At 44.3% G+C, this 27,870-nt stretch overlaps 1 protein-coding gene across 1 annotated transcript in view; it reads left to right on the forward strand.

Moving 5' to 3' along the window:
- Nucleotides 1-27,870, forward strand: part of WNT8B (Wnt family member 8B) — a 93,655-nt gene that overhangs the window by 16,480 nt on the left and 49,305 nt on the right. Inside the window, exons 2-3 of the mRNA XM_030204999.1 lie at nucleotides 3,453-3,486; nucleotides 19,753-19,891. Of these exons, the coding sequence (XP_030060859.1) occupies nucleotides 3,453-3,486; nucleotides 19,753-19,891 (173 nt within the window). The remainder of the gene's footprint in view (nucleotides 1-3,452; nucleotides 3,487-19,752; nucleotides 19,892-27,870) is intronic.

Consider the following 27,870-nt stretch of genomic DNA (forward strand, 5'->3'; position numbering starts at 1 on the left):
CAGGAAAAGAGGAAGTGAGGGGGCAGCACTGCTATGTGAAAGCCATCAGCTGATAAACTACCATTTGTTTTGTGCTTTTGTTCCCAAAGAGTTCCTCTATACTGTTATTTAGTGATCTGGAAGTTTTATATATGTCACAAATCCGTTTCAAAACTGCCCTACTTATCTTGCTCTGTTGGAACCTAACTGGAAACGTCTTGTAATTAATTCTGTTGTGTGGTGACCTACATAATTGATGGTTATACACTGCAGATAATAATAATAATAATACTTATTATTGCTTAAATGTTTAAAGCCTCCTGTGGCATTATTTAAATTTTTTATGTTAGATACTCACTGGATCTAACATACATAGAGGGCCATATGAATATCAATTCTATTCCTAGTGGGTCACAACATTACATAATGTTAGAACTGGATATGCAGAGACCTCCATAGACTTTCAGTGATAAATAAATAAGTCCCCCATTCAATTATAATTTTTGCCACAGACCAGATGAAGAAAAATTATATTAAAAGCAAAACAATGCTTTAATTAATGGAGCATCAACTATCTAGAACATAAGAACAAAAGAATAGCCATAGTGGGTCAGGCCAATGGTCCATCTAGCCCAGTATCCTGTTTCCAACAGTGGCCAATCCAGGTCACAAGTACCTGGCAGAAATCCAAATAGCGACAACATTCTATGCTACTAATCCCAGGGCAAGCAATGCAGTGTTTGGACTTTTCCTCCAGGAACTTGTCCAGGGAAAGTCATAGACTTTTCAAACAACCATTAATGGACTTACTATCACTGGCTCATATATGAAAACCAGAAAAACAGCAGGGTAAGTCCCATGGAAAAAAACCACTACTTCAAAAACCGGTTTCCATATGTAAATTACTACTCAATAATAATATGATAATTCACTCAAACAGTACTGTTTCTGAAGAAAAAATGCAAAACAATTTTTCAAAATATCAAAAATGCAAAAAATACAAACCATTCCCCCAATCTTGTGCAATAACATGCAAACAGATTTTTTTTCATTTATCTATCCCGTCAAACAACTTGCAGAAAACCCAAGACTTTTCGTCCAACTCTTTGTATCCAAAAACTATAGTCTAAACTTGACCTTGACAAGAGATAAAAGGCCTCCCCCTTGTTTTGTACTCTGCATCAGGAGGAGGAATGTAATGGAAAATATAAAAGTAAAAATGTAACTAAAAATGATGGAAACAAATTGCTAGAGTGGCTATTCTGAAAATATTTGCAAAATACAGAATTTTTAAATTGCCAAAACTTAGATTAATGACTGTATACTTCCCATGGTCTTGCAATCCGCATAAAATTCGATGGTGGGTTGAAAGTACCCCATCCCTGGCCCTATGTAGTTTTCAAATTGTTTGCATTGGGTCAGAAGTAAACTGGTACTTGCTCAAAGTTCAGAGGTGAAGCTGCAAGCATGTTTCATTTTGGAACTTGCCAAAAGTACAAAACACTGGCAGACAACTTTACTTTACTTTTTTTTTTTTTTTTTTGATGCATGGACTTTTTCAATGGAAAATAATGTGAGTAAAACTGAAATGCAGACTACGTCTGTTATTTTCCTTCCTCGCTTAGGGCCCCTTTTACAAAGGCGTGCTAGCATTTTTAAATGCACGCTAAAATGCTAAACGCTAAGACACCTGTTATATTCCTATGGGCATCTTAGCATTTAGCACACATGAATTTTTAGCGTGCGCTAAAAACACTAGTGCGCCTCTGTAAAAGACCCCCTTAAGCAATCCCCTAGGAGCATCTCCTCCAAATGCATTGTGGAATGGCCTGTGCTGGTGTAGACGCGTGTATTGGATGTGTGCAGGTCCATTTTTCAGTGCACCTGCAAAAAGGCCCTTTTTTTGGTTGAAAATGGACGTGCAGCAAAATAAAATTGTTACGCGTCCATTTTGGGCCTGAGACCTTACCACCACCCATTGACTTAGCAGTAGAAACATAGAAACATGATGGCAGATAAAGGCCATATGACCCATCCAGTCTGCCCATCTTCTGTAACCCCTAATTCTTCCTGTTCCTAAGCGATCCCACATGCTTATCCCATGCCTTTTTAAATTCTGGAACAGTCCTCGACTCCACCACCTGCACCGGGAGGCCATTCCACACCTCCACCACCCTTTCTGTGAAATAATACTTCCTTAGGTTACTCCTAAGCCTATTCCATCTTAACTTTGTCGTATGCCCCCTCATTCCACAGCGCTCCTTCATTTGAAATAGGTATTCTTCCTGTACATAAATGCCCTTGAGATATTTAAACGTTTCTATCATGTCTCCTCTCTCCCTCCTCTCTTCCAGCGTATACATGTTGAGGTTCATAAGCCTGTCCCTATAATTTTTGCATTCAAGACCGCTTACTAATTTCGTAGCCACCCTCTGGATCGACTCCATCCTGTTTATATCTTTCCATAGGTGCGGTCTCCAGAACTGCACGCAGTACGCCAAATGAGGCCTCACTAGAGACTTATACAACGGCACTATCACCTCCTTTTTCCTGCTGGTCATGCCTCTTTTTATGCACCCAAGCATCCTTCTGGCTTTGGCCGTCGCTTTTTCTACCTGTTTGAAAGCTTTAAGGTCGTCAGACACAATCACCCCCAAGTCCCGCTCTTCCTTCGCGCACTGAAGCACTTCACCCCTTATACTGTACTGTTCCCTCGGATTTTTGTGACCCAAGTGCATGACCCTGCATTTTTTGGGATTGAACCTCAGTTGCCAAATATTGGTCCATTACATTCTAGCTTCGCTAGGTCCTTCCTCATGTCAATGTTAAAAGAAGCCATTTATGCAAATACAGCTTCTATTTTATGTGTATACATTATTTTTAAAACTGAAGAGGTAAGTTCCAAAACCTTTTAAGTATATTTTCTTCATAAATGAGCTCATACTGGAAACAGACTGCCTTTTTAGACAGCCATAGAGGATGTGTGAGATTTGCACTAAAAGGCATTTATTCAAAAGGCATATGATATTCAATGAAAAAAACATTTCTAATGTTGGATAGAATTCCTGACAAAAAAGACTTACATTTAACCTGAAACATTTTTTTGTACTTAACAGGTTTTGGATCTCACCACTTCTATTACCCACTAAAGCTTTCAGGAAAACAAAATAATTATACAGCACAAGACAGCACTATTTTGTTTTATGTCCTGACCTAGGGTAAAGACTGCCAAAAAACTACTGGAAAAAAATTCCATCAATTGTTTTCTAGTAGTAGCTTGTAGAAACATACATTCTGAAATGTGTTTTAATAATGTCATTGTTAACCGAGACTTTAAAACATGACTTGTCTTTTCCTTTCTGCCTCTCTTCTGGAATTTTGAAGAGAGTGAGGGAGGAATCCCAAGTATGTTCTGAGAGAAGAGGATTAGGTCACCTGTGTCGCATTTAATGGATTGTCTCTTTCTATTTCAGGTCAGTGAACAATTTTCTGATGACAGGCCCAAAGGTAAGACAAGGCCGTCTGCTGTGATTTTACTCATGTTTGTCACATATCAGACTAAGGTTCTTGGTCTGCCTCTTCTAGGTTAGCCCTGGTTCAGCTCTCCATGGTGTTTTGGTTTTCAGAAGAGCTTGTAAGTTGAATAGGTACAGGATTGGAAATCCACTTGTGTTTTGCTGCCTGAATCCTATGGTGAGGAGTCACACATTGACTATGTACCAAGAAAAAACCTGGCTCAGTTTGAAATGTCACTGCAAACTGAAGAGGAAACACATAGGGGTAATTCTACAGCTGAACACCTAGGCACCCTGATGCAATGTGGTGAGAGCAGACATGTAGACAGACCTCGAATTTTTTTTGGGGGGGGCACAAACTTTTGCCTCATCCTGCTGCCGTTCTTTGTCCCCCTGAACTGGTGAGGGTCCCCAAGCCCACCAGCAGACATGCTCCTTCCTTCTGTGGCTGCTGCCACCTTCCTGCCAGGCCTTTACCCCTAACCCATGTTCAGTTTCTACAAAATTAAGCATGTGCAGGAGAACCCCACCCTCTGCACATGCTCAATATCGCAAAAACTGAGCATGCGTGGCGGAGGAAGGGCTGACGCTGCGGCAGCGGCAGTCATGAGTGGAGGAACACTTCTACTGGCTGGGCATGGGGACCCCCACAAGCCAGGGGCTCAGAACACAAATTGGAGGGGCCCAGGCCCCCCATGGCTACACCCCTGAGTGAGAGTCTATTCTAAAATGGCATCTGAACACCCACATTATATTATAGAATACTAGTGTAACCTGTCATCAGCATGCCTTTCATCTGTGTACCCACAGTTATGCAAGACATAAATCTGGTGTAACTGCAGTCACGTAAATACAGCAGGGATATGTGTAACTTATAATATTCTCTAAGTTACATGCATAAGTGGGAGCCCTGTCCATGCTCATCGTGTATTGTTTAAGTAGGACTTACTGTACCATCTATAGTATCACTACAGCAAAGCAGTTTATAGACTAATTATTGGAAGAGAAAGGAACACCATAAACAAGATAGAACGGAGAAATGAATAGGGGAGAGGGACGGAAAGAATCTAGCAGATTAGCAACTGGCAAATGATAAGGGAAGCAAGCAGTCCAAGCCAACAGGCCCATCAAGGCCTACTCAGCTCCTGGAAAAGCTCAGGCCAATAAGTGAGGCTTCAGACCGACTCTAAACTTACTACTACTACTACTATAAATCATTTTTATAGCGCTACCAGTCGTACGCAGCGCTTCACAATTGAACATGAAGAAAAGACAGTCCCTCCTCAAAAGAGCTTACAATCTAAATCAGGACAGACAAACAGGACCAATAAGGATAAGGCATAGGCGTAGACTGGGGGGGGCGAGGGGGGGCAATGCCCCCCCAAACGACGAGGACGTGGACTGGCGCTAGAATGAAAAAAAAAAAAAAAACAAGCAGGCACGCGCTCGTCTCCGTCCGCTTCGCTGCTTCCCTGCCCTCTCTGTCTGCATCCCGCCTTCCTCTGATGTCATTTCCTTTCGGGCGGGACGCAGACAGAGAGGGCAGGGAAGCAGCGAAGCGGACGGAGACGAGCGTGTCTATCTACCCCCTCTCTTCCTACCCTCCGGCGCAGGCAGCACCAATCTTCTCTAAGCCTTTCTTGTTCCTGGCAGCGGTAGCGACGTACACGCTGCCTTCAGCTCTGCCCCGAAGCCTTCTCTTCAAGTTCCTGTTCCCGCATAGGTGGGAACAGGAACTTGAAGAGAAGGCTTCCGGGGCAGACCGAAGGCAGCGTGTATACGTCGCTACCGCTGCCAGGAGCACAGAAAGGTTGAAGAAGACTGCTGCCTGCACCGGAGGGAGGGAGGAAGAGAGGGGGTAGATGGAGTCACGATCCTGGACCTCGCGGGGGGGGGGGGGCAGCAGAGGGAAGATGAATGGGACTGGGAGGGTGGAGAGCAGAGGGAAGGAGTAAGAGATGGATGGGACTGGGAGGGTGGGAAGCAGAGTGAAGGAGCAGGAGATGGATGGGACTGGGAGGGTGGGAAGCAGTGGGAAGGAGCAGGAGATGGATGGGACTGGGAGGGGTGGGAAGCAGAGGGAAGGAGCAAGAGATGGATGGGACTGGGAGGGGTGGGTGGGGAGCAGAGGGAAGGACCAGGAATTGGATTGGACTGGGAAAGGAGGTGAGCAGAGGGAAGGAACAGAAGATGGATGGGACTGCGAGGGGTGGGGAGCAGAGGGATGGACCAGGAGATGGATGGGATTTGGAGAGGTCAGGCACAGCAGAGGGAAGGAGCAAGAGATGGATGGGACGGAGGGATGGTGAGCAGAGGGAAGGAACAGAAGATGGATGGGACTGGGAGGGGTGGGGAGCAGAGGGAAGGAGCAAGAGATGGATGGGACTGGGAGGGGTGGGTGGGGAGCAGAGGGAAGCCTACTGGAAAGAAGACACTGCATAAAACAGAAGACACTGGGATCAAAGCGAATAGAAAAACTACATGATCAGACAACAAAGGTAAATAAAAGTTTATTTTATTCATAATTTATTAATTGAAATGTGTCAGCTTTTTGAAATGTGCATCTGTGATATTTTGCCTGTAAATTTCATTTCCTTCCTCCATATTAGCATATTCATTTGCATATGTATATATGCAAATGATATGCTAATATGCTCCACCCATTTTTTTTTTTTGCCGCCCCCCCCCCCCCCCCCCCCCCCAAATGAAACAGTCAAACTACGCCTATGGGATAAGGGTAGGACAGACAGAAGGACACATAGGGAAAGGGACTATTGAAGAGAGGAAGACAAGATAAAGGTTACGAGCAACTGACAAGTGACAAGTTAAGAGTCAAAAGCAGCATCAAACAGGTAGGCCTTAAGCCCGGATTTGAAGGCGGCCAGGGATGGAGCTAGACATAAAGGCTCAGGAAGCCCATCCAGGCATAAGGTGCGGTGAGACAAAAGGAACGGAGTCTGGAGTTAGCGATGGAGGAGAAGGGTGCAATCAGGAGAGATTTGCCTAGTGAACGGAGTTCCTGGGAAGGAGTGTAGGGAGAGATGAGGGTGGAGAGGTAGTGAGGGGCTGCAGAGTGGATAGGGAGCCAGTGAAATGACTTCAGGAGAGGGCTGTAAGAGAGTTCAGCACATAGAGTAAACAGCAGTGAATTCCACAGGAAGGGAGCTAGAAAGAAAAAAGGAGAATGATGAGCTCAGTCCAATCGTGCACAAGCAGGGATTGGGAGCAATGAAAGCATTAATGCACTGTGTCACTTACATATGCCCATACAGAACAGCGCTTAGGCGTCCTACTAGCTGTTATACATGAAGTGTATAGACACCTGTGAAAGTGCTAAGATTCTGTACCTTCAAGAGTACAAAGGACAGATTGGTTTGAATGATTATAAATCTAAATTTTTTTATGTTGAAAGTGCACATTTGTGGAACAGTCTTCCTGTGGACCTGGGCAATGTTAAGAGCTACCTTCAGTTCAGGAAATTGCTTAAAGCCTACTTGTTTTCAGGCTTTTGGCTCAGAGATGAGTAAGTCATTTTGTTACTGATTCACTGTGAATTTTTATGATTCTATTTTAATTGTAGGATGGCTTTATTTTATAGATTGTCTATGTTTTTGATTTAAAAGATTGTGAATGTTTTTTTTTTGTTAACTCCCTTTAATTTTGGATAGAGCGGTTTACAAACTGTGTTATAAATAAATAAAAAAATAAGGGCGCCCAGTTATAGAATTGCCCTTCACAGCTACAAAGCTTGTTCATCTTTCTTTAACTGTAATCTCTCTCCTATTTCACCTTTGCATAAGACACCAAGGCACAGCTGGGAGCTATGGAGCCATTTTGTGCCTTCTGGGGCTCCCAGGTTCCTCTTACAGAGGGGGAACACAAGTTTGCAGAGCATTTAAGATAATTGGAGGGGTATTTTCGATATGACATCTAAGTCCAACTTTGGACGTTTTGCACAAAACATCCAAAATCCAAATAGGAAAGAAGGGAATTTTAAAAAAGAAAAACGTCTATCTTTTTTTTTCAAAAATACTGTTTTGAACAAGGTTTTGTGCTTTGGACGTTTTGTTTTTTGGTCCATTAAAAAAAAAAAAAAAAACCTGAATAAGTGCACAACATAGAGATTCATGCCATTGGGATGTAGGAGGGGCCAGAATTTTTAGTAGACTGGCCCCCGAGACATCCCAGGAGAGCAATGGGGCACCCTAGAGGGCACTTCTGTGCACTTCATAAAAATGCTCCCAGGTACACATCTCACTTTTCCTCCCTTATCTTGTCCCCTGAGCCCTCCAAAACTCATCCAAAACCCACTACCCCCCACTGTGCACCACAACAAAAGCCCTTATGGGTGAAGAGGGCACCTAAAAGTGGGTATAGTAGGGTTTTGTTGACTTTGGGAGGGGTCACAGTTTCCACTACAAGTGTGATAGGTGGAAAGAGAGGGACCCAAGTCCCCCACTCCATAGTGCACTGCACTGACCACTACACAACTCCTGGGACCTGCATGCTCCTCTAATAGACCTGGCTATAACATCTGAGGCTGTCATAAGAGGCTGGTAAGTCATATTTTTATTCAGATTTTTTTGGGGGTGGGAAGGGATTAGTGACCCCTGGGGGGTATTGGAGGGTCACCTCTGATTCCCTGCAGTGGTCATTTAGAGCACCTTATTTATTATAAACACAGATCTAGCTTAAAATATCTTAGTTTTAGTCCTGGATGGTTTTGTTTTGTTCCATTATGGCTGGAAAACATCTAAGCCTTAGGAACACCCAAATCCCACCATTAACATGCCCCCAACACACCCCCTTGAGATTTGGACACACTGCAGAAGAACAGCACAGAAAAACATCTGAAAAATAGGTTTCGGAAATACTGATTTGGACGTTTTTATGAGAAAAATGTTCAAATGCAGCTTTATGCCACTTTTTAGATGTTTTTCTCTTTCGAAAATGAGCCCCTTGGACTCCCAGAATAGCTCTGATAACAACAAACCGCAGAAGAATAGGGTTGTTCCAAAAAAAAAAATATTAAAAAGGCATTCAGAGAAATACTTGCGAAATTATTACACTATAGCAAAATAAACATGTATGTCTGGTAATGTTCATTATGAATATAGAAAATCCAGCAAGCACACCTTGCACACTTTTTCCCAATCAAGAAATCAATGCAGTATCAGGTGCTTCCTTTGACTTCCAGATTCCATTCAGGACACTCTTTAGACACCTTCCTGGCTATAGCTTTCCTCTCTTCCTGGCTATATTTTTCCTATATTGGATACTGAATTCTTCTGCTGAGACATAACCGAGGCACTGGAATGAAATCTATTGTCACTCCAGTGTGCACCTTTTTGAGACTCCTCTGGGCCCACATTGCAGAAGAAATTCCTGCCACCTTTGGTTAAGTGCAAAATCTCTCCAAATAGCAGACCCATGCTCTCTTTAGAGCTCACTGCTTCAGGAAGCAACTTTTTCAAACACTTGGTCAGAAATGCCATGCACAAACAGCTGTTAACATGTTTCAACAGTAAAGAGTAGCCAGTAATATATGTTTTAACATTTTATATACAGGGATCTCACAATTCCACCCCTGCTCTGGTCAAACCATGCCTCTCACTATATCTGGGAGTGGAGGAGTGGCCTAGTGGTTAGAGCACCAGTCTTGCAATCCAGAGGTGCCCAGTTCAAATCCCATTGCTGCTCCTTGTGATCTTGGGCAAGTCACTTAACCCTCCATTGCCTCAGGTACAAACGTAGATTGTGAGTCCTCCTGGGACAGAGAAATATCTATAACTCACCTTGAGCTACTACTGAAAAAGGGGTGAGCAAAATCTAAATAAATATCTACTCATGGTCCATATAAAAGTGCATATGCTGTTGCTGGCATTTTCTGCATTTAAAAAGTGCTTTACTCCACAGAATTTGCCTTATAAAATGACCCCAACAGATTGCATTTTGACATCTACATGCTTTTTTTCCCCAAAGCAAATCAATCCACGCAAAACGCAGGTGCATATATTTTCTTGTGGCAAGTGTCAAAGTGAAAGAATGTGTGCACTGTCCATGGATAAAAGGTCCCATGAACTTTGTACCCACACAAACAGTTTCAACATTGCCCCCATAGTGAAGAGATCATGAAGAAAATAAAGGCATTTGAAATATGGTATTCTGGAAAACTTCTGATGATTAGCTAGAAAGACATGATTCCCTAATTGAAAGAGTGCAAGAGATGGGAGGTGGAAGAGGTGGAGGAACCCTCATAGAAAACCTAGCCAAAAGGAAAATGAGATTTGCTAGTCATGTGCTCAGAGATGCTGGTGGTAAATTAGCTAATCTACTATTGAAGGAAATGATTAACAAGAAAAGAGGCAGAGGAAAGCAGAAGGCAATTGGACAACATTAAAAAAAATGATGCTCAAGCTCTGAATACATGAGTGCAAGCAGGAGGCAAGCCATGCGTTGATGACTGATGCACAATGTTTGCCAACTTTTACATCTAAGACAGTTTCTAATAATGATGAATAAAAATATATTGCTGATATACCATCCCTCCCCAAAATATGTAACTAACACAGGGGCCCTTTTACAAAGCTGCAGAAAGCACTAACCTATGCTTACTGCAGCAAAAATTACCATACCATGGAGTGCGCTGAGGTGTCCCACTGTAATTCTGGGATGTGCACACGCTACCTACACACTAAAAAATAAAACGTAATTTTTAGGTCTGGGGGAGGAGAGTGGGCATATTATGCGCTAATTGGTTACTGCCACGCATTAACTGATAAGTGCAGGTTTAGCACATGAGTCCCTGCCACCTACAAAATAGGTGGTGGTAAAGGCTCATTCGCTAATGAGAACATTAGTGCATGGCCATTAATAGGAAAAATTGGAAAACCGGCCATTTTACCTCAGGGGAAAAATTTTATTTATTTATTTGTTACATTTGTATCCCACATTTTCCCACCTATTTGTAGGCTCAATGTGGCTTACATAGTACCGGAGAAGGTGTTTGCAGACTCTGGTGTGAACAAATACACAGTGATGTTGTGGTAAGATAAAGTTCATGTGGCACAGCCACATTAGGGAATTGTACAGCAGACGAGTTGTGTCACGTCCATTACGTTCTTTAGTTTTGTTGTGTTGAGGAGATCAGGCATTTAAGTTGGATCAGTAGGGTATGCCTTTTTAAACAGGTTGGTTTTTAGTGTTTTACGGAAGTTTAGATAGTCGTACGTCGTTTTCAAGGCTTTTGTTAGTGCGTTCCACAGTTGTGTGCTTAAGTAGGAGAAACTGGATGTGTAAGTTGATTTGTATTTAAGACCTTTGCAGCTTGGTTAGTGCAGATTTAGATATGTTTGTGCTGATTCGGATGCGTTCCTAGTTGGTAAGTCGATAAAGTCTGTCATGTATCCCGGTGCTTCACCGTAGATAATTTTGTGGACCAGAGTACAGATTTTGAAAGCAATGCGTTCTTTGATTGGGAGCCAGTGTAGTTTTTCACAAGAGGGGTTTTGCGCTTTCAAATCGCATTTTACCAAATATAAGCCTAGCTGCCATGTTTTGAGCGGTCTGAAGTTTCTTTAAGGTTTGTTCTTTGCATCCCGCATAAATTCCATTGCAGTAGTCTAGGTGGCTTAGTACCATTGATTGTATCAGGTTGCGAAAAGTTTCGGCCTTAGGACGTGGGTGACCTTCGTAAAGGCACACTAAAGCCACTTTAGTGGAGTGGAGGAATAGCCTAGTGGTTAGTGCAGTGGATTTTGATCCTGGGGAACTGAGTTCAATTCCCACTACAGCTCCTTGTGACTCTGGGCAAATCATTTAACCCTCCATTGCCCCTGGTACAAAATAAGTACCTGAATATATGTAAACCACTTTGAACCTAGTTGCAAAAACCTCAGAAAGGCAGTACTGTATATCAATCCCATTTCCCTTTCCACTGCTGTTTACAAATTAATCTTTAACTCTGATTTATAGCTGATGTGCCTGAAACTATAATTGTATCTTGAATCTGTAGTACTTTCCCTTAAATATATATATAAAAAATCCTAGTCAGTTAAGCAAAGAAAGACTTTCAAACTTATGGATTTGGTGAGTATATATATCACAAGGAGCAGCAGTGGGATTTGAACCAGCCACCTCTGGATTGCAAGACTGGTGCTCTAACCACTAGGCCACTCCTCCACAATGGATGTGCAGCAAAATAAATATCAGCACGCATCCATTTTGGGCCTGAGACCTTACCGCTACCCATTGAATTAGCAGAAAGGTCTCACGTGTTAACCGAGTGGTAATCGTCAGCACACGTACACTGCCGATTACGCCCGGGTAGCGCCATGTGGTATTGGACGTGCGTAGAAATTAGAATTAGCACCAGAGGCACTCGGTAGCTGGGCGGTAGTTCTAATTTGACGTGCACTGAATGGGTCCCTAAATGGCGCTCCGAGTTGCATGCTGTTTATAGAATAGTGCTTAGAGCTGATTTCCGTACCAAACTGGGGGTATGAGAATTTACACCAACTGAAACCTGGTGTAAATCCTGGCATATAAGATAGGTGCAGATTCCTGGTATTCATTAATACTGTGTGCATCTATAGTGACCACTCCTGACCCACATACACCCCTCCCATGGCCACACCCTCTTTTGAGGTGCATGCTATAAGAGTGGAGAGGTACTGGGGAACAGCGGAGTGAATACACTTATAGGTCAGTAAAAGAAGTTTGAATTGAATGTGGAAACGGATAGGGATTAATAAAGCATTTAGAGTACAAAGCAGGTAAAAGTATAATCATATTTTTCCCCATAATACAAAAAGTAAGACAGTTTAGCCTTAATCAAGTCAATATTCAAAGTGATTCCCACTAAATACATAAATTGCCTATCTGTGATTTTTAAGTGGCACTGTTCCTCAGATTCTATAAATAGCATTCAAATGCACATTGCGCAAAATTTGTGCGCTGGTCTGAGATGTATATGCAACTAAATTGGCTAATGAGCCAATTAGTGCCTATAATTGGGTTCTAAGTGCTATCCTTTAGCCAATTTAGTTGCGTATACATCTCAGACCAGCGCACAAATTTTGCGCAATGTGCATTTGAATGCTATTTATAGAATCTGAGGAACAGTGCCACTTAAAAATCACAGATAGGCAATTTGTGTATTTAGTGGAAATCACTTTGAATATTGACTTGATTAAGGCTAAACTGTCTTACTTTTTGTATTATGGGGAAAAATATGATTATACTTTTACCTGCTTTGTATTCTAAATGCTTTATTAATCCCTATCCGTTTCCACATTCAATTCAAACTTCTTTTACTGACCTATAAGTGTATTCACTCCGCTGTTCCCCAGTACCTCTCCACTCTTGTCTCTCCCTAAATCCCTCCTTGAGCACTCCGTTTTGTTGACAAATCTCTCTTGTTTGTCCCCTTCTCCTCTACTGCTAATTCCAGACTCCGTTCCTTCTATCTCGCTGCACCACATGCCTGGAATAGACTTCCCGAGCATGCACATCTAGCCCCGTCTTTGGCCGTTTTTAAGTCCAAGCTAAAAGCGCACCTTTTTGACACTGCTGTTGAGTCCTAACCACTGCTCACTTGCCTGTACCTTTATCCCCTCCTCTTTAATTCCCCTTGCCTCTGAATTGTTCTGTTACCTGTCTTATTTAGATTGTAAGCTCATTGAGCAGGGACTGTCTTTATGTGTATGATGTACAGCGCTGCGTATGCCTTGTAGCGCTATAGAAGTGATAAGTAGTAGTAGTAGTTGTGAACTGCCTTGTAGCATTTTGGGAAAGGGATACATGAAATCACTAAGGGGCCCTTTTACTAAGCTGTGTTATGCAATAGCACTCACCTAACAGAGCAAAAATGGCCTAAAGCGGAATGTGCTATAAAGTTCCACATTAGATTTGCCATCTGTTCACACTAATGGCTAGATTCTATATATGGTGCCTGAATATACATGTGGTAAAAAAAAATGCCTATGCACATAGGCGTAGTTTGACTGTTTCATTTGGGGGGGGCAAAGGATGGGCGGAGCATATTCGCATATGGGTGGAGCTTATTAGCATATTCATTTGCATATATACATATGCAAATTAATATGCTAATATGGAGGAAGGAATTGAAATTTACAGGCAAAATATCACAGATGCACATTTCAAAAAGCCGACATATTTCAATTAATAAATTCTGAATAAAATACTTGTATCTACCTTTGTTGTCTGATCATTTAGTTTTTCTATTCGCTTTGGTCCCAGTGTCTTCTGTTTTATGCAGTGTCTTCTTTCCAGTAGGCTTCCCTCTGCTCCCCACCCTCCCAGTCCCATCCATCTTCTGTTCCTTCCCTCTGCTCACCATCCCTCCGTCCCATCCATCTTCTATTCCTTCCCTCTACTGTGCCTGACCTGTCCCAATCCCATCCATCTCCTGGTCCTTCCCTGTGCTCCCCACCCCTCCCAGTCCAATCCATCTCCTGGTCCTTCCCTCTGCTCCCAACGCTCCCAGTCCCATCTATCTCTTGCTCCTTCCCTCTGCTCCCCACCCCTCCCAGTCCAATCTATCTCCTGGTCCTTCCCTCTGCTCCCAACGCTCCCAGTTCCATCCATCTCTTGCTCCTTCCCTCTGCTCCCCACCCCACCCCTCCCAATCCAATCTATCTCCTGGTCCTTCCCTCTGCTCCCCACCCCTCCCAGTCCCATCCATCTTCCATCTGCTGCCCTCCTCCCCCCCCCCCCCGCGAGGTCCAAGATCGTGACTCCGTCTACCCCCTCTCTTCCTCCCTCCCTCCGGCGCAGGCAGCAGTCTTTTCCAGCATTCCTGGCACGGTAGCGATGTACACGCTGCCTTCGGTCTGCCCCGGAAGCCTTCTCTTCAAGTTTCTGTTCCCACCTTTGCGGGAACAGGAACTTGAAGAGAAGGCTTCGGGGGAGAGCCAAAGGCAGCATGTACAACGCTACCGCTGCCAGGAACGCTGGAAAAGACTGCTGCCTGCGCTGGAGGGAGGGAGGAAGAGAGAGGGGTAGACGGACACGCTCCTCTCCATCCGCTTGGCTTCCCTGCCCTCTCTGTCTGCGTCCAGCCCAAAAGGAAATGACGTCAGAGGAAGGCGGGACGCAGACAAAGAAGGCAGGGAAGCCAAGCGGACGGAGAGGAGCGCGTGCCTGCTTGTTTTTTTTTTTAAACTACTGGCGCGGCGGTGCCTCGTTGTCGTTTGGGGGGGCATTGCCCCCCCTCGCCCCCCCCCAGTCTACGCCCATGCCTATGCATATTCTCTAAAGCACTCCTAAATTTTATAGAATTGGCTTAAATTTCCACGCGGCATGTAGAATACGCCAAGCGCCTCTCCACGGAACCAAATTTGGTCACATTCATTTAGGCCATGTTTTACATGGCGCAAATCCCAATACCTAAATAGGCACAGAGCAGGCATATTCTACAATAATGCACATAGACTGTAGAAACGTCCATGCCCCACCCGTGGCCAGGCCCCCTTTCCAACTATGCGACTTAGAATTTATATGCACCACATTACAGAATACACTTAGCGAGTTCTGCACATAAATCTTAATGCCAATTAGTGCGGATAATTGCTTGTTAACATGAATTGACAGCACTAATTAACTAGTTAACCAATTAAGGGGTCCTTTTACTAAGGTAAGCTGAAAAAAATGGGCTGCGGTAGTGTAGGCACGTGTTTTTTGGTCGCACTCAGAATCATTTTTCAGTGCACCTGTAAAAAAGCCCTTTTTATCATTTTTGCCGAAAATGAACATGCGGCAAAATGAAAATTGGTGCGCATCCATTTTGTGCCTGAGACCTTACCGCCAGCCATTGACTTAGCGGTAAACATTCATTAAGTAACCAGGCAGTAATGACCTACACACGTCAAATGCCACTTGGCACGTGTCCGATACGTGCGCCCGAAAATAAAAATTATTTTTCAGACGTGCATATCATACGCGAGCCAAAAATGAAATTACTGCAAGAGCCACGCGGTAGTTGGGCAGTAAGTCCATTTTGGCACATGTTGGGCAAGCGTAGACGCTTACGCAGCTTAGTAAAAGGGCCCCTAAGTTACGCTCATTGTTATACAATACACTTCAATTTCCACACAGAAATCAAGGCGCGATATATAGAATTTGGGAGTAAGTGCACAGTATTTATTTATTTACTAGTAAAAAAGGCCCACTTCTCAAACAGATGAAACGGGCACTAGCAAGGTAATGACCTTCTCCCTCCATGATGTCTGCGCCCCCCTCTCCTCCCACCTCCCCAGGACCCCCCTCTCGTCTCAGGACCCCCTCCCTCAAACTATGCGGAGCCGAGAAAAGTTTGGGGTCTTTTTCCGGTGGAGAGAAGGATCCAATGTTGAGATCTTCCCCACCCCCATTCTAGGAGAGCTCCTGTGTACCCCATATGCACTTGGAGGAGCTGAGAAACAGGAAGTCCCGTGCCAAGTGCAACAAAAGTTTTTTGCAATAAGCTCTGAGCTCTCTTACCGGGCCAGGGAACTGGCAGTCAGCGGCAGTGCAGACGCATCTTCAGGCTCCCCCGCCCCGCTCCGATCCCGTGTGCCGGGGGAGGGGGAGAGCTCCAGCCCCCTCCTCTGCCTTTCACCGAGCCCGCATGACCAGCTCCGCTGCGCAATCTGAGGCTCCAGCCCAGCACCCACACAAAAGACAAAATCTTTCTGCAGCGGAGGTTAGACAGCGCACAAACAGCAGTAACAGCGACAACAGCTCCTCGGTGGTGGCGGCGGCGGCAGCAGCAGCAGGAAAGGGGGAAGATGAATGGATGTGGGAGCACGGTGGGAAGTTACTTTTTTGGACCTCCCCTGCTCACTTTATCTCACTGTTCCGCCCTCGACGTCATCACATTTTGACGCAAGGGCTGGATAGAGAGAGATGGTGACAGACTGATGAACCTTACGAACCCTTCACTTCAGTGTGCCATGGAGTCAGCTTCAGAACGTTGGAGGTGTGAATTATTATATTAGATTTTTGGAGGGGGCATGTCAGGGGTTGGAGAATGAGTGAAGAGTGGGCGTGGAAGTGTTAACCAGCTAACACACTAATATTACCACGTGCTAACTGGTTAACATGGACTTAACAAGGGATCCCTGACCGCCTCTCTTATTAAGGGTCCTTTTACTAAGGTGCGCTGAAAATTGCCCGCACTGTTGCAGGCGTGGGTATTGGATGCATACAGGTCCATTTTTCAGCACACCTGCAAAAAAAGGCCTTTTTTTTAGTCGAAAACGGATGTGTGGCAAAATAAAAATCGGCGTGCCTCCATTTTGGGCCCAAGACCTTACCGCCACCCATTGACTTAGCGGTAAGGTCTCACGCGTTAACTGGGCAGTAATCGTCAGCATCTGCACACTGCCGATTACCGCCCGCTTGGCACCACATGGCAGAATATAAAAAATATTTTCTGCCGTGCGTATCGGACGCGCATAAAAAATGGAATTACCGCCGGGGCACATGGTAGCTGGGCGATAGTTCCAAATTGACGCGCCTATGCACCTTAGGAAAAGGGTCCCTTCATTTTTTTTCAAATGACCATGCACTCATGGTAACAGCTAGAAATGAAACAAATAGAAAAAAAAAGGCTATTTTATGGTTGCTCTAGAAATGGACATAGCGCATGGGAAAGACCTACATAAGGGCACACTAAGCTCATTTACTGGCACAGCTTAGTAAAAGGGCACCTAAATAAACAGAGGGGTAGTTTTCTAATTACCTACATTGACAGCTGCATGTGTACATTTCTCTGTGTGGGCTTTATCTGATTTTCAAAGTAAAATGCACACTTGTATTCAATACTGAGAAAATAACTTCATGCTGGATCACTGGGCAAATAAATTCAACCTGTATCTCACCAATCTTTGACTCCAGTAAATAGCCTTAGGTCTTTAGGAGGTATAATTGATTTGATTCTTTTTTTGATCAGGAAGTCTCCAACTTAATGAAAACAGTTAAGATCAGTAAAACACTGTTTTGATGAATCAACTTTGCATACATGCACTTTTGATTTCAATGTTGAATTATGGCAACGTGAGTTACCTAGGGATGACACATTCAAATTTAAAAGATTACAAACATTACAAAATACGGCACTTAGAATACTAGGTAATGTTTGCAAAAATGATCATATTATGCAGCTATATAAGCATTCTGGTCCCCTTTAGAACCAATTTCAAACTCTTGAAAATAGCACATAATGAAGGCTCGAGGAATTGGCGGAGGGCCAGATAACATTGGCCTCGCTGCCATGAGGGATAGTACCTTGCTTAATAGGGGGTGAGGGAATGGGTGGGATGGAGGAAGGAACAAAACTTTTTACATTAAAGTTCCTTTAATTTATTATATCTTATTTTTGGTTACTATGGGCCCTTTTATTAAGGCAAGCCTAAAAGTGGACTGCACTGGTGTAGGCGCGAGTTTTGGACACACGCTGGTCCATTTCCTTAGCACACCTGGGGAAAAGGCTTTTTTTGTGCCTGAAAATGAATGTGCGGCAAAATTAAAACCAGCGCGCATCCATTGACTTAGCAGTAAGGTCTCCTGCGCTAAGCGGGCGGTAAGTGTTCAACGCGCATCAACTGCTGATTACTTCCAGGTAAGCGCCACGCAGTAGAACATAGAAAATATTTTCTATTGCGTACTTTGGGCACGCATCAAAAATGGAATTGTTGCCCAGGGCACGTGGTAGCCAGGTAGTAGTGCCAATTTGATGTCCATTGGATGCATGTAAGTGCCTACGCACCTTTGTAAAAGGGCTCCTATGTACTTATATTTTTGTTATTTGGTTACCACTTCATATCTATATAATAATTGGTCACTCCGCTTCCCTGGATGGCTGACTGGCTGGGTTCGTAACAGCATGCTTACGTTAGCTCGCCTCCAGCTTTCCTTTCCTTCTCAGTGTCCCGCCCTCACGGAAAGATGAAATGACATCAGAGGAGGGCGGGACACTGAGAGGGAAGGCAAGGGAAGGCTGGAAGCGATGCGAGCCCAACCTGCCGCCGCTGCAACCTGAGGTAAGATAAATGGCTTAAAGGCAGGGCGGCAGGAAAGACAGAGTCACTGGCCATGGATGGGAGAGCAGGGGAGGAATCCCTGGACATGGGATTGGAGGGGAGGGGAGGGCAGAGGAGAATCGCTGGACATGGAGGGAAGGCCAGAGTCGCAGGACACGGAGGATAGGGCAGGGCAGAGGAGAATCGCAGGACATGGAGTGGAGGGCAGGGCAGAGGAGAATCACCGGACATAGATGGGAGGCCACAATCGCAGGACACGGAGGGGAGGGCAGGGCAGAGGAGAATCGCTGGATATGAAGGGGAGAACAGGGTAGAGGAGAATCACTGGACATGGAGGGGAGGCCAGAATCGCGGGACATGGAGGGGAGGGCAGAGCAGAGGAGAATCGTTGGACATAGAGGGGAAGCCAGAATCGCGGGGCACGGAGGGGATGGGAGGGGAGGGAAAAATCGCTGGACATGGAGGGGAGGGCAGGGGAGAGAGGAGAAACCGCTTAGAGGACAGTCTTTCTAGGGCCCATTTCATTTTTCACGAAAAGGGCTTTGTTGCTTGTCGTCCATAAAACATTTGCTAGCATCATTCTGATTCCCTTTCATGTGCTGTTTCCCTCTCTTTGTGGCTTGGAAGGTCTGTAAGGAACATGCAAAATTTTTGGAATAAGACTTGATTTCTAACTTACTACTTATTTATAACTGATTATTCATAATCGGTTATATGTAGGTAATATTCTTTTCTCTTTAGATACACACTGCTAACAAAGTGTGTGTCTAAAGAATAAAGAATATTACCTACATATGATGCAATATAAATATAATGCAATATAAATGTTATGGAGGGGAACTGTCCTTGCTGTAGAGGTGTGGGGGATTGTTTAGGGGGAAATTGACCTAGATGGTAATTATCCAGTGGGTAATTGGTGGGTGGGAATTGTCTGGTGGGAATTATCCAGATGGGAACTCACCTAGAACCACCACAGGGATATTTATGTTCCAGTTTTATCCCATAGATATTTTAGACATCCATTATTCTAAAATGGATGTTCCTGCCACAGTAGCTGGTACATGGATGTCCATTTCTCCATGTACCTGTAGTTTAAAACAGGCTCCAAGTCAGCATATCGCCAACTTAGACATCTGAAGTCCCATTTGTGCACCCTTTCTAAATGCCACTCTAACTTATTAAGAAACTGATTTGTTTTTTGCTCTTGCTTGCAGGCATACCTGATCTATTCTAGCAGTGTGGCAGCTGGGGCGCAGAGTGGGATTGAAGAGTGCAAATACCAGTTTGCCTGGGACCGCTGGAATTGCCCAGAGAGGGCCCTGCAACTCTCCAGTCACAGTGGCTTGCGCAGTGGTACGTTGAACCTTTTGATACAGCCTTTAAAAGCACATAGCAAAAAGGCTGCTCCTCCTCATTAGCAAAGAATATGCCTTACTCATCAGGTTGTCACTTCTTGCTACAGAAGACTCCTGTCAATTTTCAAACTAGGGCCTTGCTTTCAGGAGCACACCCATCCTGATCCTGCAGGTGCTGAACCCATGCTGGGGGGCCAGGGCTGATGAGAGACGCTGGATCTGTGAGGGGGAAGGGGAAATTTACAGGACCTGATGGGGAGGAAGCATAGGGGAGAGAGATACTTGGAGCAAAGGGAAAGGGGAGGCGATGGGAAGCAAAGGGAAGAGAAAAAGGCCCCCAAGGGAAGGAGAAAAGAGGAGAAGAGATCATTGAGCTGGGGGGAGGGGAAGCAGAGGTATCAGAGAGACCTGGAGCAAAGGGGAGGGGAAGAGATGCTGGACCTGGGGAGGGGGAAGACAGCGGGAAAGATGTTGTTCCTCAGGGGGAAAGGGAAGCAAATGGGAGACAGAGAGAGACTCAAAACAAAGAGGAAGAGAGGGGAAGAGATACTGGACCTGGGGGGTGAGAGAAGCAAGGAAAGAGAGAGGGAGAGAGAGAGAGAGAGATCCAGTGGGAAGAGAAAGAGATGTCTGACCTAGGGGGAGGGGAAGCAGAGGGAAGAGAGAGAGCTGCAGCAAAGGAGAGGGGATGAGATGCTGGATGGGGAGAGGGAAACAGAGGGAAGAGAGAGACAGACCCAGAGTAAAGGGGAGGGGAAAGAGAAAGGGAGAGGTGCTGGACCCAGGAATGGGCAGGGGGAAGCAGAGGAAGACTGGACTAGACTAGGGGGATAGGAGAGATGCTGGACCAAAGGAGGAAGGGAGAGAGATGCCAGACCACGGGGTATGGGGGGCAGAAGGAAGGGAAGCAAGAGGGGGAAAGCTGGATATGGGGAGGGGCAGGGAAACAGAGAAGATCAGCATATCTGGACATGGAGGGAGCATAAGGCATTGCTGGACACAAGGGGAAGGATAGGGACACAGAGAGCAAAGCTGAATATGGAGGGAGAATAGAGGTGCTAAGTGGGCAGATGCTGAACATGGCAGGGAGGATAGGGATAGGTGCACAGAGGGGAAACATGGACTGGACAGATAGGGATGTGGATTAAAGAAAGATGGAGGACATAGAAAGGGAATGTCAAAAGGACAGGACACCCTGGAAAAGAAAAACAGAGAAAAGCAAAAGGAGATACTGGGACCCTTGGTGTAATCATGGGTGTGATTGGGTGGACAGGGCCCACCCACTATGTGCTCAGGCCCACTCAAAATCAGTGCTCCATTATTGTGGCTGGCAGAGATTTGTAAGCCCCGACAGCGGAAGACCTCCTCCTGGCAGAAGAAGCACTTACCTCCTATGTAGCCGGTGGCACTGTCACAGAGCCACTGCCGCCCCATCCCTCGCATATGATCAATTTGTGCACATGCGCAAAGGCTAGCCATGTCAGCAGCTCGAGGACACTGCCGCTGGCTGAACAAAGTATAAGCATTCTTTCTGCCAGGAGAAGGTCCTCAGCTGTTGAGGTCTGTGAAGCTCGGGTATTTATTTTGGTTTAGGCGGTGTGGAGAGCAGGGGAAGAGATGAACTTTTGGGCCTACTCTCTTTGGGCTCGGACCCACCCCAAATCAACTATCTGGCTACACCTCTCACTGGGATGAAAGCAATACTTAGACAACAAAGCTAGAAAAAAGATTTTTTTTTTTCTGACTTCAGTAATCATAATATGTCAGCTTTGGGAAGTGTGTATCTTTGATATCTTGCATTTCAGTTTCTATTTCTATTATTTATTTATATTTATTTATTTGGATTTACTGGACAGGTTTTCTTTATAGGTGTGTTTGCTTTTTGAAGGCTTTGTTTATTAAAGCTCTGAAGGGATTGCTCCATCCCCCACCCCACCCCACCCTGACCCCTGGTCCTCATAGGGGGCCCATTTTTATTTTTTCACCCAGGGCCCATTCAGTCCTAACTATGCCACTGCTCATATTTATGCTTAAATTCACCTCTCTAGCCATTCTTGTGTCGAGTTTTGATCTGCTGCTGGTTGATCTCTGTATTCTCTGCTGTGTCTGTGCGATTGCCACTTGTTTTCACTTGTTTCCTGATCTGAGTCTTAAGGCTTTTTCTCTTTTTGTGAAAATTGTGCTGCTTCTTTCCCCACGTTCTGGTGGATAGCCCACACTAAGGGGCCCTTTTAATAAACTGTGATAAGTTTTTGCACTTACCAAGTGATAGGTGCAAAGACCAGCTCACGGTAATTGCAAAGACTGTGAGGTAAATGTAGGAGACATTGCCAAGTTCTTCCCTATACTTACCACACAAGGCAGCCATTTACCACATGGGCACCTGTATTATCTGTCACTGCATGTAACTTGAGGGGGGGGGCGCACAAAAATAAATAATAGGTAGCTGCGACAGCACATCCCTCATCTGATCACCTTGATGCAATCCCCCTCTCAAGGTCGCCCTCACATCTGATTCCCCTATGGCCCCTCCCCAAGAATCACTGATCCTCCCCAATGGCCATATTTCCCTCCCAATGACTCCCCCCCCCCCATGGTCCCCCACTGGTCAAATCCTATCCATATCCAAAACCCCCATTTCCTTATGAAAACTGCCTCCCCCTTCCTCACCACCCTGATTCTCCTAGGACCTACCTAGGGGTACCCATGTTGGTCTAGTGGGCTTATATGGGAGCAATCCCCCTTAGCTCCCTCATGGGACTGTGCCAGGATCCAAAATGGTTGTGATGACCTCTAGTGGTAGTCTTGTGGTACTTCCAATAGGTGACATCCTTCCATATCTATATTTATATCTACAGCGAGAATATCACTAGGGGTCATCAGCATTATTTTGGATCCCGTTGAAGTCCTGGGCTAAAGCAAAAGGGGACCACTCTTGCTCATTATGGACACCCCTGTGTAGGTCTGGGGGTGGTGGATTAGGATGGTGGGGTAGAAGTGGGCTCTGAGGGGGAGACAGTTTTCATCAGGGGGTTTTTGGAAAGGGATGAGATCCGACCAGTGCGGTCCAATCTCACCTCCTCTTTTCAAAACAATCTAGACAAGGCAGCTTGTAAACTAAAATGATTCAACTGAATAGAAATAAAATAAACCTTTCTGTAGAATCTATCCTTTTAGTAGCAAGACTCAGAACAAAATCCCTCTTTTCCAGGATGGGTTCCAACCTTCCAAACTCCTGCAAACTGGCTTTTCCTATAGGGTCTCTGCACACTGTGTCCTGGCAGTTATTGATAAAAGAGGCACCTCTCTCCTGGCAGATATCGATAAAAGAGGCACCATTCTTTATCGATATCGGCATTTATTAAAGTCAAAAGGTCCTTACGTGTGTAAATGACTCATTTACATACTTACATCCATGCTATTCACTAGGTGGATGACAACAAACATATATAAAAATGCAACCAAAACAGTATATAACAGAGTATAGACTATACCTACATAGTTACATAATTAAGTCAGTCAGGTAGAACATAATCGCTGCCTGTCAAAAATTAGTTGATTGGCAAAAGAACTGACTAAGGGGTCTTTTTAATAAGATGTGTTACGTGCTAACACATGCCTAACACAGAATGTCCTAAGCATTCTGTGTTAGTTTTGCCTAGGGCTTTTTTTGTGGGGGTACTTGGGGGTACTGAGTACCAGCACCTTTTCCATTGTCTGCTAAAATTGACCCATGGTTCCCAAGTTTTAATGAAAGAGCTCAGGCTCTACACACCAATTCTGCCTTGTCATAGATTCTGTGACTGGTTGCAGGGGGCCTGGCTATTGTGGGGTGGATCCCTCAGTGATCACCCCACCCCTTGAAGGGTGGCCTAGCATTTGAGTACCGGCACCTTTTTTGCTAGAAAAGATGCACTGGTTTTGCCATCTGTGCACACTAAGCATTCGGTATTTTTTTTCTTTTTTTATTGGTCAGGGACGGAGAATGGGTCTGGACCTGCTAATCAGTTGTTACATCCATAATGTGGGAGCCCTTAGCACCTCCTAAATAGGAGGCAGTAAGTGCTTCCACGGTAATTGTTTTTTTTAATTTAAAGAAGTATTTATTAAATATTCAGAGCTAACACAAAGACAAATGTCCAAAGAAATACATCATCATGTACTTGCATTACAGAACATCATTAAAAATCTCTGAGAAATATCCAAGTACACCTTAAGAACAACTTCTATACTTTGTAATTTAGTTTTATTAAAATACTCCCTAATCCATCCCCCCCCCAAAAAGAAAAAAAATACCCCATCCTCTCCCTCTCATCCCATTCAATCTCCAAAAATTCAAAACGAACAGTGAGTTATAAAAGGCACCCAAATATCCTCCCACTTTATCAAAGTGTGATGTCTTATAGCCCACAACCTCTCCATTTCACAAATATACCACAGTTTATTCAACCATGAAATCAAGGAAGGAACTTGAGGAGACTTTCAATGAGCAGCTAGCATAACTGTAGCAGCTGACATAGCATCATGAACCAAAACACCCTGGGATGTGGCCATGCACTAAAGCTAACATTAGCTCACAGCCATGAAAGAAATAAATAGAAAAAAGTCTTTTTTTGACAGCTGTGCTAGAAATGGGCATAATGTGAGTGAAAGGCCTGCATAAAGACACACTAAGCCCATTTCTTACTGCAACTTAGTAAAAGGGCCCCTAAATAAGTCGGGGCTCCCTTTACTAAGCGGAGGTAAGCCCAACGTGGGCTTATCGCTCGCTATACAGGAAGTACCGCCAGGCTCACACAGAGCCCCATCATTTAAGGCACTACAAAAATGTATTTATTTTTGTAGCACTGGAGTGTACCTGGCAGTAATCAGGCAGTGCCACACGCTGCCCGGTTACCGCCAGGTTAACATGGGAGCCCTTACCGCCACGTCAGTGGGTGGCGGTCAGGGCTCCCCCCCCCCCCCAAATAGCTGCGCGGCAAGTGCTTTACTTGCCGCCCGGCCATTTCCTGTAGGAAAGCGAGATTTCCCTTTTACCAGCTGCGGTAAAAAGGGGCCTCAGCACGCGTGTAAAACACACATCGATGCCAGCGCCGGACCCCTTTTGCCACAGCTCGGTAAAGGGGGCCCCTTAGTCTTCAACTACATCCTGACATCTTGAATATCTAATACAGTTCTCAAATATAACAGTAAATGGTTCCACTCCACGGGCCAGCAATAGAAAATGTCATCTCAGAATGCAATGCTGATATACATATACAAGTTGATGCTTACCATTCATTCATTAAATTTCCATTTTGCTTTTACCTCATTAGCACCGGGCTCTCAACATCATTACACCTCCTATATGTATATGGTAGCAGAATCTAACATATCGATGAGATCTAATCAAGAAAATTAGACCTTGTTGTAAAGAAGAAAAGTACAAAACTTAAATGACTTCATGTGTTGATGTGTTGAGTGTTGTTTAGATGATAAGCCTGGTCATGAAGAAATAAGGCCAGTGCCAGGCAGACTTGTGTGGTCGCCTGGACCAGATGGTATTCATCCCAAAGTACTGATAGAATTGAAAAATAAACTCTGCAGAACTTTTTTTTTAGTAATATGTAATTTATCTTTAAAACCAAGCATGTTACCTACCGGAAGATTGGAGGGTGGCCAATGTAACGCCGATTTTTTTTTTTTTTAAAAAGGTTCCAGAGGTGATCTGGGAAATTATAGACCAGTGAGCCTGACGTCGGTGCCAGGCAAAATAGTAGAGACAATCATAAAGAACAAAATTATAGAGTATATTCAAAAGCCAACATGGATTTAGTGAAGGGAAATCTTGCCTCACCAATCTATTACTTTTATTTGAAGGTGTGAACAAACATGTGGCTAAAGGTGAGCCGGTCGATATTGAATATCTGGATTTTCAAAAGGCATTTGACAAAGTACCTCGTGAAATACTCCAGAAGAAATTGGAGAGTCATGGTATAGGAGGTAGTGTTCTATTGTGGATTAAAAACTGGTTAAAAGAAAACAGAGAGTAGGGTTAAATGGTCAGTATTCTCAATGGAGAAGGGTAGTTAGTGAGGTTCCCCAGGGGTCTGTGCTGTGACCATTGCTTTTTAACATATATATATAAAAGATCTAGAGATGGGAGTAAAGGGTGAGATAATTACATTTGCTGGTGACACAAAGTTATTCAAAGTTGTTAAATCTCAAGAGGATTGAGAAAAATTACAAGAGACTGGGAGACTGGGCATCCAAATGGCAGATGACGTTTAATGTGAACAAGTGCAAAGTGATGAATGTGGGAAAGAGGAACCCAGACTATAGCTACATAATGCAAGGTTCCACATTAGGAGTCACCGGCCAGGAAAGGGATCTAGGTGTCATCATTTATACGTTGAAACCCTCTGCTCAGTGTGCGGGGGCGGCTAAGAAAGCAAATAGAATGTTAGGTATTATTAGGAAAGGAATGGAAAACAAAAATGAGGACATTTATAATGCCTTTGTATTGCTCTATGGTGCGACCACACCTTGAATATTGTGTGCAATTCTGGTCACCATATCTCAAAAAAGATATAGTGGAATTAGAAAAGGTACAGAGAAGGATGATGAAACTGATAAAGGGGATGGGACGACTTCCCTATGAGGAAAGGCTAAAGTGGCTAGGGCTCTTCAGCTTGGAGAAGAGATGGCTGAGGGGAGATATGATAAAAGTCTATAAAATAATGAGTGGAATGGAACAGGTAGACGTGAATCGCATGTTTGTTCTTTCTAAAAATACTAGAACTAGGGGACACGCAATAAAGCTACAAAGTAGTACATTTTAAATGAATTGGAGAAAACATTTCTTCACCCAATGTGTAATTAAACTCAGGAATTTGTTGCCAGAGAATGTAGTAAAAACAGTTAGCTTAGTAAAAAAAAAGGTTTGGATAGCTTCCTAAAAGAAAAGTCCATAAGGCATTATTAAAATAGACTTGGGGAAAATCCACTGCTTATTTCTAGGATCTTGTCAGGTAGATGTGACCTGGATTGGCTACTGTTGGAAACAGGATGTTAGGCTTTGATGGACCTTCAGTCTGTCCCAGTATACTTATGTACTTATGAACAAGCAGACAGATAATCTTAATATGGATATATGGGCTTCCTCTCATTTGCTGTGTGGGAATCACTAGCGCAGCTTTGTAAAAGAAGCCTATATGCAGACTCTTTCTCTGTCCCTAGTAGGCTCCTATTCCAAGTTTTTGTACCTAGGGCAATGGAGAGTTAAGTGACTTGCCCATGGTCACATGGAGTTGAAGTGGGAAGCAAACCCAGGTCAACAGGATCAACAGCTACTGTACTAATCGTTAGGCCACTCCTCCACTGGCTACAGGTTACTACATAAAGACAGGACTGACTTTATGTGGTCCAATTTATGCGGTTACCCTGGTCAGTTAAGTGCTGAATATCTGCACTTAACCGGCCAATTGCTGATTCCACACCGTATACCCCGATAATAGCCAGTTTTCACTTAGGCGTTAACTGCTAATTTTCAGAAACGATTACCAGTTAAGTGGTGCTGAAAATTAGCAGATAGTCCTAAAGAAGCAATTTAACTTAAGTTATTCAAAGTCGTTAACTCGCAACAGGATTGTGAAAAATTACAGAAGGACCTTACGAGACTGGGAGGCTAAATGGCAGATGACGTTTAATGTGAGCAAGTGCAAGGTGATGCATGTGGGGAAAAAAGAACCTGAATTATAGCTACCTCATGCAAGGTTCCACGTTAGGAGTTATGGACCAAGAAAGGGATCTGGGTGTCGTCGTCGATAATACACTGAAACCTTCCGCTCAGTGTGCTGCTGCGGCTAGGAAAGCAAATAGAATGTTGGGTATTATTAGGAAAGGTATGGAAAACAGGTGTGAGGATGTCATAATGCTGTTATATCGCTCCATGGTGCGACCGCACCTTGAGTATTGTGTTCAATTCTGGTCGCCACA

Source organism: Microcaecilia unicolor, chromosome 5 (genome assembly GCF_901765095.1).
Source record: "Microcaecilia unicolor chromosome 5, aMicUni1.1, whole genome shotgun sequence".
Lineage (NCBI taxonomy): Eukaryota > Metazoa > Chordata > Amphibia > Gymnophiona > Siphonopidae > Microcaecilia > Microcaecilia unicolor.